Below are 14685 nucleotides of genomic sequence, written 5' to 3' on the forward strand. Positions count from 1 at the left end.
AACCTTTCCATATCTTGTTGAGTACTTCCCAGAGTTCTAATTTGTTTGAATAGACTGATGGGTTGACTTTCAGATATTTTTAATAGGAAATATTTTTATTTCAAAATGTACATATTGAAGGCAGCCTGGAACCTTACAGGATTCTGGATGTGTAAGCCTACAGAACAGACAAATACACAGAGCTGCCCCGGCCCTGGGGTTGGACCTGGCGGGGGACATGGGAGGGAGGGTGTCCTTTCGTACCTATGAGCCCTTGAAGTCGTAAACATAGAACACTTGATAGATCAGCAGTACACGCTATCAGATTTTTAAATGAGTAAGGACAGAACGACATGAGCATGTATGTGTATTGTGTACTTTACGTCGTATAAGTGAGGGTGCTTCCACAACGTCAGGTCAGTGCAGCGTTCCCTGTTCTTGGTTTCCCTTCGTCACAGGGGCGTAAAAATAAAGGGAAGTGGGTGCTGTTGGAGTTGGGAATAGATCGGCTACATCTTGGGCTTTGTAATAGCTGCAGGGGTTCATAAATAATGAATGGCTCTAACCACAGGAATATTCAAGGGCAAGAAGAATAAAATGAGGGTTGCTTGGGCCCTGGTGTAACCACCCTACATGCAGACTCTGCACTCTGGCCTAAAGCTGTCAGGGCAGCACCTGGTGGGTGATTGGAGCTTAGTAACTGGACAGGCTGTCAGACGCCACACTCTTACATCTCATGTTTTTTTAACATTCCCCCACCACCACCGGATTTTCTTCGAGAATATTTCCAATTCTCTGTCCTAGTCTAGTTGTAGAGGGTTGCACTGCCAAAAAGCTTGTTTCCTCAGGTTTTATAAACGCCTTACAATCGGAGGGGCCATCTGCATTCACAGTTACCCATCGGGAACAACATGCATCATCCGATTTGTAAGTTTCCCTCCTAGAATTATTCTGTCAATGAAGGAAAACCCTGGCATTTTGCTTCTGCCTGCTCTGTCCCTTTGTCCCGCTCAGAATCCAGGAGGCCGGAACTGTTTATCTTTTATCTACCATCGTGCCTGGCCCAGAAGCCTTGCTAAATATTTGAATTGGATCACCCATTCCGGGAGTTTGTGGACGGACACCTGTCCTCAGTAGCTCTGGGCGAGGTGCGATGTGTGTCCTTGTGAATAGCTGCTTCATTTGTTTATTTTTGATTCGCTTTTAGATACTTCCTCTGCTGTGAGAATGTAAGATGGATCCAGAAGAGCAGGAACTATTACATGACTACCGATACAAAAATTACTCTTCGGGGATTGAAAAGGCTTTAAGAAATTTTGAGTCCTCCAGCGAATGGGCGGATCTCATCTCTTCACTGGGCAAGCTCAACAAGGTATGTGGGCGGGGCGCATTCGGATTGCGTGGAGGCGGGACACTGCTGTCGTTTTACTTTCCTAAGGGACTGTCTTACTCTTGCACCACTGTTAACCAGTCAGCGCACACCCCTCCTTCCAGCTTTCTCCCTGAGCATAGCATTGGTGCGGACATTAGTAGAAGAGCCAGTCTTTTCTCAACAATGAAATTGCCCAGTCAATTACTCAAAGATGGATTGTTCTCTTTGTACTGCTTAGGATTGATAAGGCTTTTTCTTCTGAGGTTTACTTTTAAATAAATATTTTTCTTGATTTCATAGAGGAAGGAGAGGGTGAGAGATAGGAACATCAGTGATGACAGAGAATGGCTGCCTCGTGCACGCCCCCCATTGGGGACCAAGCCCACAACCCGGGCATGTGCCCTGACTGGGAATCGAACTGTGACCTCCTGGTTTACAGGTCAACACTCAACCACTGAGCCACCCCAGTCAGGCTTTGGTTTACTCTTGACCATTTTTCTGCTGATTGGTAACTCCTGGAAGAGTAAAGGATGAAATAAATAATGAAGTCTACCCGGAAACTGTGTGTCTGTTTGGACGAGGAGAAGAGGTCAGGCCTAGGAAGACCCAAACTGGTCAAGTGCGGGCTTGACCTTGTGTGCTGTGATGGGCCGTTGTATTTCCCATGCTGCTCAGGAGGAGGAGGGCACAGTAATGGCCAAGCGCTCAGAGGACCATGTGACCACAGGTGGAGCATATCTGGGCTCCATGGCTGTGCGGCCAGGACTCCTGGCTGGGATACCTGCCTGTTGAGCCCAGTGCTATGTGGGAGTTGGGGGTGCCCCTCCCTGCTCTGCAGCTCTCCAGTGCCCAGGTCGCCGACACTGGGGACTCTGACAGACCTCACTCAAAAGAAAGGATCTCTCCATCTACCTCTTCAAGGCATAGGCCGGGAGTGAGGAACGCCAGCAGGCCGACCCTGGTGCAGTGCCTGGCAGCGGTCCACCCGGCTGCCAAAGCAGCTCCCCGCACTCCCCCGGGCTGTCGGGCACGCAGATAGGCAGTGATCACAGGTTGTGCCCGGAAGCTATGTGTGTCCTGCAAAGTATATTTACAACCGGTGGTCCTCACGGCTGGGCGCTGGCTGGATGCACAGATGTCAGACAAGAGCAAGAGCCTGGGCGTCGGGATTGAGAGCGCTGGCTCAGGAATTCCCAAGCTGACACCACACTCGCTGTCGTGCCTGAAGGTGGCTTCCTTTGTCAGGGGAAGGGAGAGGCGCTGGGGTAGGATCTAGTTGTTTGCAGGTTCTTTGACGTTTTAGTTCTCGACTCTCCTGCAATCTAAAGATAGAATACTTATTTTTGGAGGGTGTGTGTTCATTATTTCACCTACCATAAAATTTACCATTAACCATTTTATACTGTATTGTTAAAGGGATTTCAGTACATTCACGATGTGGTGAATCACCACTGTCTAGTTCAGCCGTGGGCAAACTACGGCCCGCGGGCCGGATCCGGCCCATTTGAAATGAATAAAAATAAAAAAAAAAAAAAAAAAAAGACCGTACCCTTTTATGTAATGATGTTTACTTTGAATTTATATTAGTTCACACGAACACTCCATCCATGCTTTTGTTCTGGCCTCCGGTCCAGTTTAAGAACCCATTGTGGCCCTCGAGTCAAAAAGTTTGCCCACCCCTGGTCTAGTTCCAGAACATTTCCACCATCCCCAGTGGAAATCCTTCCCAGCCCTGCCCCGCCCCCTCCCCTCTGAGATGCTTTCTGTGTCTATGGACATGGAGAGACGGAATGATACAATAGGTGGCCTTTTGTGTCTGGCTTCTTGCAGTTAGCATGTGTTCAGGGTTCATCCGAGTTGTAAGATGTATCAGTACTGTATTCCTTTTCTTGACCAAATAATATTCCATAGTAAGGATAGACCACATTTTGTGTATCCATTCATCCGTTGGTGACCTTTAGGTTTCCACCTTGAGGCTGTTTAGTGCTGCGATGAACATTTGTGTACAAATTTTTGTTTGAGCACTTGTCCTCCCGTCTTTAGGGCATATACTTAGGAGTGGAATTTAAATGTAGGTTATTAAGTATAGTTACAACCTTTTTTTAAAAAAAAATATATTTTATTGATTTTTTACAGAGAGGAAGGGAGAGGGATAGTTATAAACATCGATGAGAGAGAAACATGGATCAGCTGCCTTCTGCACACCCCCTACTGGGGATTTGCCCGCAACCAAGGTACATGCCCTTGACCGGAATTGAACCTGGGACCCTTCAGTCCACAGGCCGACGCTCTAGCCACTGAGCCAAACCGGTTAGGGCTGTTACAACCTTTCTTTAAGGAGCTTTTCAAGCATTGGCCATTCAATCATTCATTCAATAGGTATTTGAGCACCTACAACATGCCAGTACTGTTCTAGGTATCAGGGTACAGCAGAGAACAAAGGGGAAGCTGGGCGATAAACAAAATACCTGGGATCTTAGCTGGATGAGTATTGTGGGAACAGTAAGGAGGGAGGAGACAGTAAGTGTTGGGGGGATGGCACAATATTAAATGGGTTCATCGAGGAAGGCCTTGCCGAGAAGGTGCCATTTGACCAAGTTCTGAGGCTGTGCCATGTCTGAGGCCAGTGAGGCCACAGAGCAAGCGAGGGATGGGGAGAGCATAGGAGATGAGGCCACAGCGGCAAGGGTTGGGGAGGGCTCCTGGTCTTGTAGGTCCTTTAAAGCGAGTCTGACAGTGGCCACTGAGTCCGCAGGGAACCCTGGGAGCTGAGCAGAGGGCATGGCCTGGCTTCCCGCCTGGTTTGCTGGAACCACTTCCAGCTGCTCCCAGGGGCAGGAAACAGGACGGGTCAGGAGATGGGAGGGGTCGGGGAGGCAGAGATAGGGACACCACAGAGCTGTTCCCGTAAGGAGGTGGTGCTGTGGGGCAGACTTCGTGGGAATAGCTAACGGGACTCCTTGTGGATAAGATGTGGGGTGTAAGAAAAAGAGGAGCCAAGTGCGACTCCCAGGCTTTCTCGAGGGTCTTCAGCTTGAGGAGACGCAAGGATGTGAGGCAAGGATGGGGTCGGGCGAGCGGAGGAGCTGGCTCCGTGGGTGGGCAGGGAGACGGACACTTTGGGGTGGGTTAGTGTCATCAGGTAGATGTGTGAAGGCATTTGGATGTGAGTCGTATTGGATAAAAGTTTAAAAACACCAGCTTTTGTCCTAGTTGGTACCCAGTCCTCTAATCCCACTACTGTGTCCTCTTTGCTCGAGCTTCCTGTCCTGCTGCTGTGATTAGGCAGTGAGTGGGAACGGCCTCCTGAAAAATTTACAAGATATCGGTGGGATGAGGGGGACACTGTCCCTACCTCAGCCCTGCCTGTGACAGGCGACACTCCTAGAGGGCGTCCCGTGTGCTGAGGATCTGCCATGCGTTACTGTAATCCTCGCGGCCTGTCTTGTCATTGGTCTCAGTCTAAGAACTTGTGAAGGTCATGGCCAGCAAGTGGCAGAGGGAGGACTCAGAGCCCGGCTGCCTGGCTGCCGAGCCCGGCGCCTGAGCTGCTTTCGTGTCCGTGCCTGCGAGGCTCACAGAGGGACAGGGTTCCCCTCTGTGTGTGAGGGGCACCGTCTTCATCATCCCAGTGAGGCGGCTGCAATTATTAGCCCCGTTTTCCTGGTGAAGAGTCACGTGCCCAGTGTCATGTGGCTGTGATTTTTATGGGTTGAATTATCTCCTCCAAAAAAAAAAAAAGTTGAGGTCCTACCACCCAGTACCTCAGAAGATGGCCTCATTTGGAGATGGGGTCTTTACAGAGGACATCAAGTGAAAATGAAGTCATTTAGGGTGGGTCCTGATCCAGTGTGATTGGTGTTCTTGTAAAAAGGGGAAATCTGGACTCAGACACGCATGTGGGGAAGGCACCATGTGAGGATGAGGGCAGAGGCTGGGTGATGCAACGATGAGCCGAGGAACCAGAGATTACCAGCTGATTCCAGAGTGAGAGAGGCCCCTGGAGCAGAGCCTCCCGCAGCCTCGGAGGAGCCAGCCCTGCCCACCCCGGGACCTTGGACTTCGGGCCTGCAGGCTGTGCGGGCGCATTTCTGTTGCTGTGCGTGCTGTGTGGTGCTTTGTTACAGCAGGCCTGGCAAACTGATGGAGGAACAGGACCGAGGCATGAACACCTGGGTGCTGGGGACACAGCAGTCAACACGGGGTTCCTACTCTCAGGGCGCAGGGTGGTGGTGGCAGGAGGCAGGCAGCAAACAGAAATTTGCTCCGAGCTAAGAGGAAAGTAAACCAGGGAGGGAGAAGGATGGGTGCTAGGTTAGACAGAGATGGCTCTGATAACGTGACATTTGAGGTTTGAGCAGAGGCCTGGATGCAGTGAGTGAGCTGCTGGGGAGGCCATCTGGGGCCTGGGCCTGGGTCCAAGGTGCAGTGGGGGAGGACGTGGCTGGCTGAGAGGTGACAGGAGAGGAGGGAGGAGGTACCAGGGCCGGTCTCAGGTTTTGTTCTGGGAGGGCAGGAAGCCATGGAGCTTCCAGGAAGGTTTGGAGCAAGGTGATTGCTGCCTCACCTGGTAGGAGAACCCATCAGGCTGATGCCTGGGGGTGACCCCAAGCCTGGGAGTGTCCGGGTGGCAGCGGGCAGTGTCAGCTCCAGATCAGTTACTGGACGGGGGGTTTGAGAAGGCGCTGGAGGGAGCAAGCCTTAGTGATTGCCTCTGCGTTCAAGGCCACCTGAAAAAATAAATAACTAAAAAGGACACTTGCTAGGAGCTGCTGTGAATAAAGAGTTTTCTTAAGGCTTTGCTAGTAGTGACGGTTAGATTTCTTGGACTCCTGCATGAGCACAGAAATTCAGTGAGTAAATTCGTGATGAATAAGTACGACATCTTTAAATGCAAATAGAAACAGTGCTGCAGTCTACAAGGGTCAGGTCAAGAGGCTGGTGAAGACACTGAAGCTCAGACTTGCTTGAGGCCTCCCAGCCCCACAGGCAGTATTTCAGCTGAGCCAGGGCCGCTGGGAGGCCCACATGGGGGTCAGGGGTGAGGGTGTGGATGTCAGGGAGTGCTGAGCAGCTGAGAAATGAGTGAAATGTAAGCCTGGGGACATGGAAAGCATGCCACCAGCCATCTGTGTTTCTTCATAGGAAGACGGGGAACATGGGTGACCGTGGTGAGGGTGAGTGGCTTTTACAGTCTGTATGCTGTAGTAAATTCTGGAGGGACAGAATAAAGAGCAGAATTGGAACCTGTGCTGTAGGTGGTCTGTGAGACAGCGTGTCGCTTCCCCGGTATCTTAACCAGGAGATTGGGGGGCCATGGCGCTCCTGTCGTGTGTCCGTGTGCGTGTGTGTGCGTGTGTGTGCGCGTGCACGGATGTTCAGTGTTAACCCTGACACACTTGGCAAGTGCAGACAGAATGACACTCAGCACGAGTCTAACCCCCACGACCTGCCGATGGTAGGTGACGGCACTCTCTGTGTGTGAAGCCAGGTGGTCAGATCACTTGTGACGACTGCACAGCTGATGAGAGGTGGGCCCCGTGTCCCTCATCATGTCCCCCATCGTGTCCCCAGTATTGCCTTTCTGGGTTCTTCCTCCGAGTGAGACCAGCAGAGCACCCCTTCCACAGCCCGGCCAGCAGCTGAACTGCTCCAAGTGAGTGTGAGCTGCCAGGCCCAGGGCTCCAGCAGGTGGTACGTCCAGATGCTTAGTACCAGCTGCACGTCCACCACCACTGTGCCCGCCTCTGCGGCCTGGCCGGGGTTTACCCAGAAAGTGCAAGTCAATATTCACTGTGACAAGGTAAAGCGGATTCAAAAGAGTTTTAAAAAGGAAACAGTGTGTTCTGACGCAGCTGTCTGAGCTGCTGCCGGGGCTTCAGTGCCCCTGGGATCTGGGGGTGGCCGTCGGAACCTGCTGAGTTGATGATCGGGTGCCCTGCTGCAGTGCAGTGACAGTAATGGTGACGCTTCGGAGGAGGAAGCTCCTCGTTTACAGAGGAGTTGGACACTGTCAGTCCCCCAGTTAAACAAGAGCTGACCTCACTGGCTGCCCGTGAGTCCCCACCCGTGTTGTGCCTTTTTCTCCAGCTGTCACTCCCCACTGACCCAGCCTGGCAAGGTGGCCAGGCCACTGCCGTTTCAGGGAGGCAGGACACACTCAGCGTCGGCGCTTGGCCTCCTTTCATGTGGGAGGCCCTGGCCAGTCCTGTTCTGTTGCCCTTCTTTCTGGAAGGGAAGGCCCGTGGCAAATGCTTAATGACTGTTCCAGCCGCTGCCACCTGGCCGGTCTTACTCATGTACTGTACTGCGTTGTTTTCGCAGCAGGAAACGAGCATCCTTATAAAGCTGGCCGACTTCCAGAAGGAAGCCAGGCGGTGTTTTGCCATTTGCTTGATGGAGATGCTTTTAACTGGCGACGAGCACCTGGCGCTCTGAGTCAGCCTCACCCAGTGCTTGGCTCTCAATAGGGAAAGGGAACATTTGCCATTTCATTTCACAGGCTAACACAGTTTACAGTCTCACACAGTTCCCCCGCCCATGCTGTGAAACTACCTTTAACATTTTAAAAATTGTGATAAAATACACATACAGTTTATCATCTTAACCATTTTAGGTAAAATATGCACAACATAAAACTTACTGAATCAGCTTTTGAATCATTTTAAGTGAATTGAATTAATTCTTGAGCCGATGGTCTACCCTTTGGGGTTTTTATGGTGTTTTTCCCACGACCGTTCTTGACCGGCTACGAGTCCCAGAGAGGGTCAGACTGTGTCCCAGTAAATCAACATGACCAACGCCATCTGGGCGGAGCCAGTAAGACACTTCCTGGTCTCTGTTAATGAAGCTCGGGTGTGGGTCCAGCCTATTTTTTCAAACTTTTATTTTGTGTTTTATTATTTTGTTTTGCTGAGCCCATGAATCCGGTGAGGTTAAAAATATTGCAATTATGCCTTAACGATAGCTCAAGTAATACTTTTAAACTAGTATAGTCCATGAGCGAAAGAAACAAGGAAGTTTAATTTCCTGTTTAATTATAGTTTCTCCTTTCTGTTTAGATGTTTAAAAAGTGATTTTGGAAACATGACCCTTTTTTTCTTTCCCAATTAATTTGTTTTCTTGAGGTATTTATTCTATAGTTGTAGAAGAACATGTCTCAAAAAATGTTAATCTGGATCATTTTTCAGTGACCAGTCACTTTGGGTTTTTGGTTTCCTGAAAAACACAACCCAAACAATGGAACTTCCCCCAACAATAGAAACATGCTCTACACCTTTCTCCCTGGAGAGGGTCCTCCCAGCAAAGTGAGGGGACAGAGCCTGGAAGGAGAAAGGCAGGGTCAGGGCTGCAACAGCTGGCAGGGGGAGAGGGAACCTCTGCAACAGCTGGAGGGGGGAGAGGGAACCTCTGCAACAGCTGGAGGGGAGAGGGAACCTCTGCAACAGCTGGAGGGGGGAGGGAACCTCTGCAACAGCTGGAGGGGGGAGGGAACCTCAGCAACAGCTGGAGGGGAGAGGGAACCTCTACAACAGCTGGAGGGGAGAGGGAACCTCTACAACAGCTGGAGGGGGGAGAGGGAACCTCTACAACAGCTGGAGGGGAGAGGGAACCTCTACAACAGCTGGCAAGGGGGAGAGAAGAAAAAGTCAGTCGGAGCAGCTGGTTCTCCCTCACTGGCCCCGCCCCAAGCTGCACAGGATTCTGAGGAGAAAGCACCTTTCCCTAATGACACCCAGAGTTGGGTGTATTCAGCGGCAAGCATGTTTTGGGGATGCTGCTTTGTGCTGCTCACACAGAACGTGTTTTCAGGCGGGGGGGAGGGGAGGGGGCGCAACCCTATTTCCTCCGTGTGCTGTCACTGGGAGCAGGAGCTCAGCCTGGGGAGTCCAGGGCCGGGAGCACTCCGAGTCTTCTGCAGGGAGAGCATTTCCACCTGGGGATTCCGACTCCGGTCCTACGAAGCGAAAAATTTCCATTCAGTATGACTCTAAAGCCTGTGCAGAAGTGCCACGAGTGACCCCGCTCACCGCACTGACCAGTGTGAGTCTAGCTGCCTCGTCTAGGCTCAGAGGGCAGAGAAATGAGACCTAGCGGTGGGCACAGCCCGAGGCAAACAGACACTTGGGTGTCTCCTTTGCACCTCAGGTGACCTTAGAACTCACGGAGCAAAGGTCAGATTTGGACCCCAGTCGGTGTGGCTCAATTGGTTGGGAGTCATCCCATGAACTGAGAGGTTAGGGGTTCGATTCGCCATCAGGGCACGTGCCCAGTTTGCAGGCTCTATCCCCGGCCCCAGAAGGGGAGCATGTGGGAGGCAAAGCCAACAGCATGCGTTTCCATCACCTCCTCCCTCCATTGTTTGTTTTTTGGGATTCTTTGGATATAAGCACATGTAAATATTCTGTTGGCTTTACCTTTGTTTTAAGATATTAGACTCCGAAAAATAATGTTTCAAGCTAAATCTCTAGTTTGTCTATTTTTTAAGGATTTGTTATTGATTTTTAGAGAGAGAGGAAAGAAGGGAGAGAGAGAGAGAAACATCGATGTGAGAATGGAACATAGATCCTGTAAGCCCCCTATCTGGGATTGAGCCTGAAACTGGCATATTCTCTAACCAGGTATTGAACTGGCAACCTTTCATTGCACAGGATGATGATCAACCAACTCAGCCACATAGCTTATCTATCTATGTATATAAAAGGCTAACATGCTAAGTGTTTGTCCAACCGGTCGCTATGACACACACTGACCACCAGGGGGCAGACACTCAACGCAGGAGCTGCCAAGCTGCAGTGACTTGGCAGTGGTGGTTCTCGGGTGACGCACCCCAAAACTAGAGAGAAGGGAGCTTGATTCCTCGCGGGGCTGTGCAATTCTACCTTTGGCCGTGGGTTATGTTGCTGCTGGGGCACTGTCAGCCCTGAATCTGGTTTACTGCACACTTGCATTTGCATTCTACACCCTGTACGACAGCAACTTTGCAGAGTGCCCTCTCACACTCTGGGACCACTTGGGAGATGTCTGAGAGCTGGTTTCAGCCTGATACCCACACACCAGGCCAAGGGACCCCACCTGGCAGAGGATCCTCCCCCCCCTCCTCGCAGCTCACTCTGCAGACGCCCTTTGAGCCATGGCATCACCCCGGGTGCAGCCGGCTGGGGAGAGACTGTGGGAGGTTGGCTCCAGGGCGTGTCCAGCCCATCTGGCCCCGTCTCGCCCCACCGGCCACCTTCTAATTTCCTTTCAGTGTGCACGAATCTGTGCACCAGGTCACTAGTTTTTTAAAAAATGTAGTTTTATTGAACTTGAGAGTTTAGTTAGACTATAGGCTTCTGATGAAAAATACCCTTTTCCTTCCCATCCCTTTACCTCCTGTGAAGCCTCAGTATTTACTTCAGAGGTGGGATCTTTTTGTTTGTTTATAAAGCTGTTGTGTCCTAAGATGGTCTGGGGGCCAGCGGCTCTGACTCACGGGCAGAGTGCGGTTGGCATTGCCCGAGTCTGTCACTTCCTCCAGGCAGCCTACTGTGCTTAGGCACAGAGGGCTGAAGACAGCAGAGAGGGAGCCAGACCTGCTCCCTCTGAGTGGCCGGCTGCCTAAGTCAGACCATTAGGCAGGCAGTTGCTGGAACAGCATTGTAAGTTGGTGGCAGGCGTGCACGTGGAACCCAGTGGAGGAGAAACTGGATGTGGGAGAGGACCATTCTGCCTCCACGAGGGGCACCGAGCTGGTTTCGAGGAAATCAGGGGGTGGAAAAGAAGGCCTTTTGGGCAGAGGGCCAGCGAGGGTCAGCTGAGGCCGCAGGGGCTGTGTTGTTAGGGTGTGAAGCTGACGCGGCAGGAGGCGCGCTGTGGAGGCCTTCGAGTGGCTGGTTTAAGGAGTGTGGACTTCACCCTGTCGGCCTTCAGTAAATATTTGTGTTAGTACGTCCGCCATAGTGACAGACACGCGGTATTTTAAGCCTGAGTCACAAGGACCCACCTGGCCATGGTGCTTGGCGCCTGGATGGTCGGCGTTGACGGTTCACACCCCATAAGCACACACCAGGGATACGTTAGCACAGACAGGGCCCAGGTCCTGCTTGGGGACACGCAGCCCTGGAGCCAGCAGGGCCCTGGGTCCCAGCAGAGGACTGACTGGGGAAGGTGCCAGGAGTCACAGCTGAGAGGGTCCCCACCCATCTCTTCTGGGCACCACCTGCTGTGAGGGGCAGTTCAGACTCCACCTCTCCCCGGACAGAGGGCCAGGGGCATCCAGGGAGCACAGTCTTCCCAGGGACGGAGGTGGCCTCGCCCCACGTGGGATGCGTGTGCCTGCTCTGTGTAGACGGGGCCTTCCCAGGGAAGCACATGCCTCACTGTGCACAGGTGCTCACGTGTGGCCTGACAGTGAGTCACTTGGAGGAAGCCAGCTCCCGAGCCCGGAGCCTGCCTCCTCCCCAGCACTGGGGGCGTCCCCGGCATTGTGTGCTGGAGCCTGGCTGGTGCCCCAGGCCCCCGTCCAGTCGCTCTGTTCTCCTGTTCTGTCTCGTCTCTCACAGCCACCTGGGCCTGCCGTTGTCCGCCATGGTCATCATCACCTTCTTCCTCGTGCGTTTCTCTTGTTTTCCAGGCTCTTCAGAGCAACCTGAAGTATTCCCTGTTGCCACGACGGCTCCTCATCAGCAAGAGACTGGCTCAGTGCCTGCACCCTGCCCTGCCCAGTGGGGTGCACCTGAAGGCCCTGGAAACCTATGAGATCATCTTTAAAATTGTGGGCACCAAATGGCTGGCCAAGGATTTGTTCCTATACAGGTACACCAGCTTCCCCACGGCCCCCTTATTATCCAGGTAACCGTGTTTCCTTCACAAGATCAGTGAGTGACAAACTGCAGAGTTCAGGGGTGTGCAGCGGTCACCAGGAGATGAGGGCTCACCTCCCGGAGCCCGTCCTCCAGACATCTCTCTAAGGGTGTGGGTGCGTGCTCACCCGTGGGCCCCTCGGTGCTGGCAGTGCATCCTGACCATCTCAGGACAGGCAGGGGTTTGCATCTCCAGCTTGGACGCCGGTGGCTGCCCATCTGGAACTCCTGAGTGGGTCTCACTCACCCTCTCGCCTCTTCTCCCCCAAGCTGTGGGCTGTTCCCACTCCTGGCACACGCGGCCATGTCGGTGCGGCCCGTGCTGCTGGGCCTGTATGAGAAGTACTTCCTGCCACTGCAGAGGCTGCTCCTGCCCAGTCTCCAGGCCTTCGTCATCGGCCTGCTGCCCGGCCTGGAGGAGGGCTCGGAGATCTACGACAGGTGGGTCTCAGCGCACCGCGGCTCCGCCCGTCCAGGCTGTCGTGGGCCAAGCCGTTGGCGTCTTGTGGGAGAATCTGGGGGAAAGTGCAGAGATGCACGGGGCAGGGCCAGGTGTGGAAGTGGGGCCAACCGTGTACATATCTGGTCTGGTCTCTGCTTGATCAAGTACCGTGTTCTCCTGGGAACACCTCCCTTTACGGGTGGGGAGGAAGGAAAGGTTTCCGGGTCTCAGTCCGAGTGACAGTGATGGGGTTCTGACCCACGAAAGGTAGATCCGAGTCCTTCCTGTCACACTAGGCTGCTTGCCAATAGGAAAGCCAGGCCAGGTCTCCGTGCTGGGCAGGGCGTGGAAAGGTGATGCTTAGCAGGCTGGCTGGACGCTTTCAGCAGCACTTGGAGAAATTTGTGAAGCGGACACGGCAGGCGTTTCCGTCCCTGCTTCGGCGGGAGAGAGCAGACACCCCATTCAGACTGCGGAGTGTACACCGTGTCCCGCTTCTCTGGAGAGCTGGTGGGAGGCGTTCCCACATGAATAGAGCAGTCAGCCTCTGCTCATGTGATCGCTTTCAGGGCCCACGTGCAGCCCGACTGGGAGGCTTAGAAACCTCTGGCTGGCAACAGTTTTCATGTGATTACACACCCACCACTCGTTCCACGCCAGTCCCTAGTCACCCCACCTTTGCCTTGGTGTTGGGGCTGCCCTGGGGCGGGGAGGGGGCATGCAGGGGTGGAATCAAGGAATTGATCCAGGGTCTGCTAGCCAAGGGAACCAAGTAATCAACGACGTGAGGGCGGGTGCTAGTGACCTAGGGTGATTGGAGTCACCAGGATCTGTGTGGGATTTGACAGCCCATCAGGAATGTACGCCTGACCGTTTCCAGCTGTCACATGGAGTGGGCGGGTGCAGCTCTCTGTTCTGGTGGAGAATCACGTGTACTGTGGGTGGGGTCACTAGGTACCGCTGCCTTAGGAGGCAGTCTGGCTCCCTGCCATTTCAAAGCCTGACCACCATGCCCGGTGGCTGCCCGTGATGAGGTGAAAGGTCAAGGTCACAGAGGGGTCAGCAAGATGACCTTTACCAGACTCTGTCTCTTGACTCCTAAACTCAGGCTCTTCCTAGAGGTTTTGGCTCATTCATGTTGACCAGCCAGGTGCATGTATGTCTGTGTATGAAGTGCTGTTTCCATTGTCTGACATGAACACCAGTTCCCAAAATGGCCTGCATTTAAAAAATCTGTCAGAGTGGATGACAGAAGGGCGTCAATAGTTGGGGTGTTTCTGTGTGTTCTCTTAGTTGAGAAATGGGGGTTCACTGTTTTTTCCTTACACTGTGGAACCCAGAGCGAGTAAAGCTGCATGGGTCACTGAGTAGGTGGGCTGAGACAGGGAGCCTAGCCCAGTGTCTGCAGCCCCTGAAGTTGTTCAGTGCCAGCTCTCCGAGGGAGATGCTGGGCGCAGGTTCTAGAATCCCTGACCGGACGTCTGGGTACAGTAATTGAGGAGATCACACAAGATGTTTTTGTCACTGTATCCGTGTCTGTTTGAGAGAGTTTGGCAGCTGTTTCTTCAAAGTTCTCCGGAATTGAGCCGACACCACCAGCAAGCACTGTGCAAGGACATGAGCGGGGGGTGGTGGGTCGCGGTGTCATGTTGGCGGAAATGCAAGGGGGTGAGTAGGCTGGGGCTCAGGCAGGCGGGTGACCCACAGGGTCGTGTTGCTGGTGTGTGCTGGTAGAGAACCGGAGGAATGGGAATTTGGGCCAGTGTTAGGCCTTAGTGTTCACGCTGGCTTTCTAACCCCTGATGCCTACACACTGCTCCTGACCACATTCCTTTGTTAAAAGCCTGTGCAGTAGTTGCATAGCTGCGGTGACCTTAACCCTGGTGCTGCGGTGACCTGGGTGCTCTGGTGACCTGGGTGCTGCGGTGACCTGGGTGCTCTGGTGACCTGGGTGCTGCGGTGACCTGGGTGCTCTGGTGACCTGGGTGCTGCGGTGACCTGGGTGCTGCGGTGACCTGGGTGCTGCGGTGACCCTGGGTGCTGCGGTG

The 14685-nt window shown here is 53.1% G+C and overlaps 1 protein-coding gene across 1 annotated transcript in view; it reads left to right on the forward strand.

The window, feature by feature from the left end:
• DOPEY2 (dopey family member 2) overlaps positions 1-14685 on the forward strand; it is a 60419-nt gene that overhangs the window by 1321 nt on the left and 44413 nt on the right. The window contains 3 exon segments of the mRNA XM_015570709.1: positions 1187-1351; positions 11967-12148; positions 12466-12636. Of these exon segments, the coding sequence (XP_015426195.1) occupies positions 1214-1351; positions 11967-12148; positions 12466-12636 (491 nt within the window). The 5' untranslated portion in view covers positions 1187-1213.

The sequence above is a fragment of the Myotis davidii genome, unplaced genomic scaffold (genome assembly GCF_000327345.1).
Source record: "Myotis davidii unplaced genomic scaffold, ASM32734v1 scaffold227, whole genome shotgun sequence".
Taxonomy (NCBI): Eukaryota; Metazoa; Chordata; class Mammalia; order Chiroptera; family Vespertilionidae; genus Myotis; species Myotis davidii.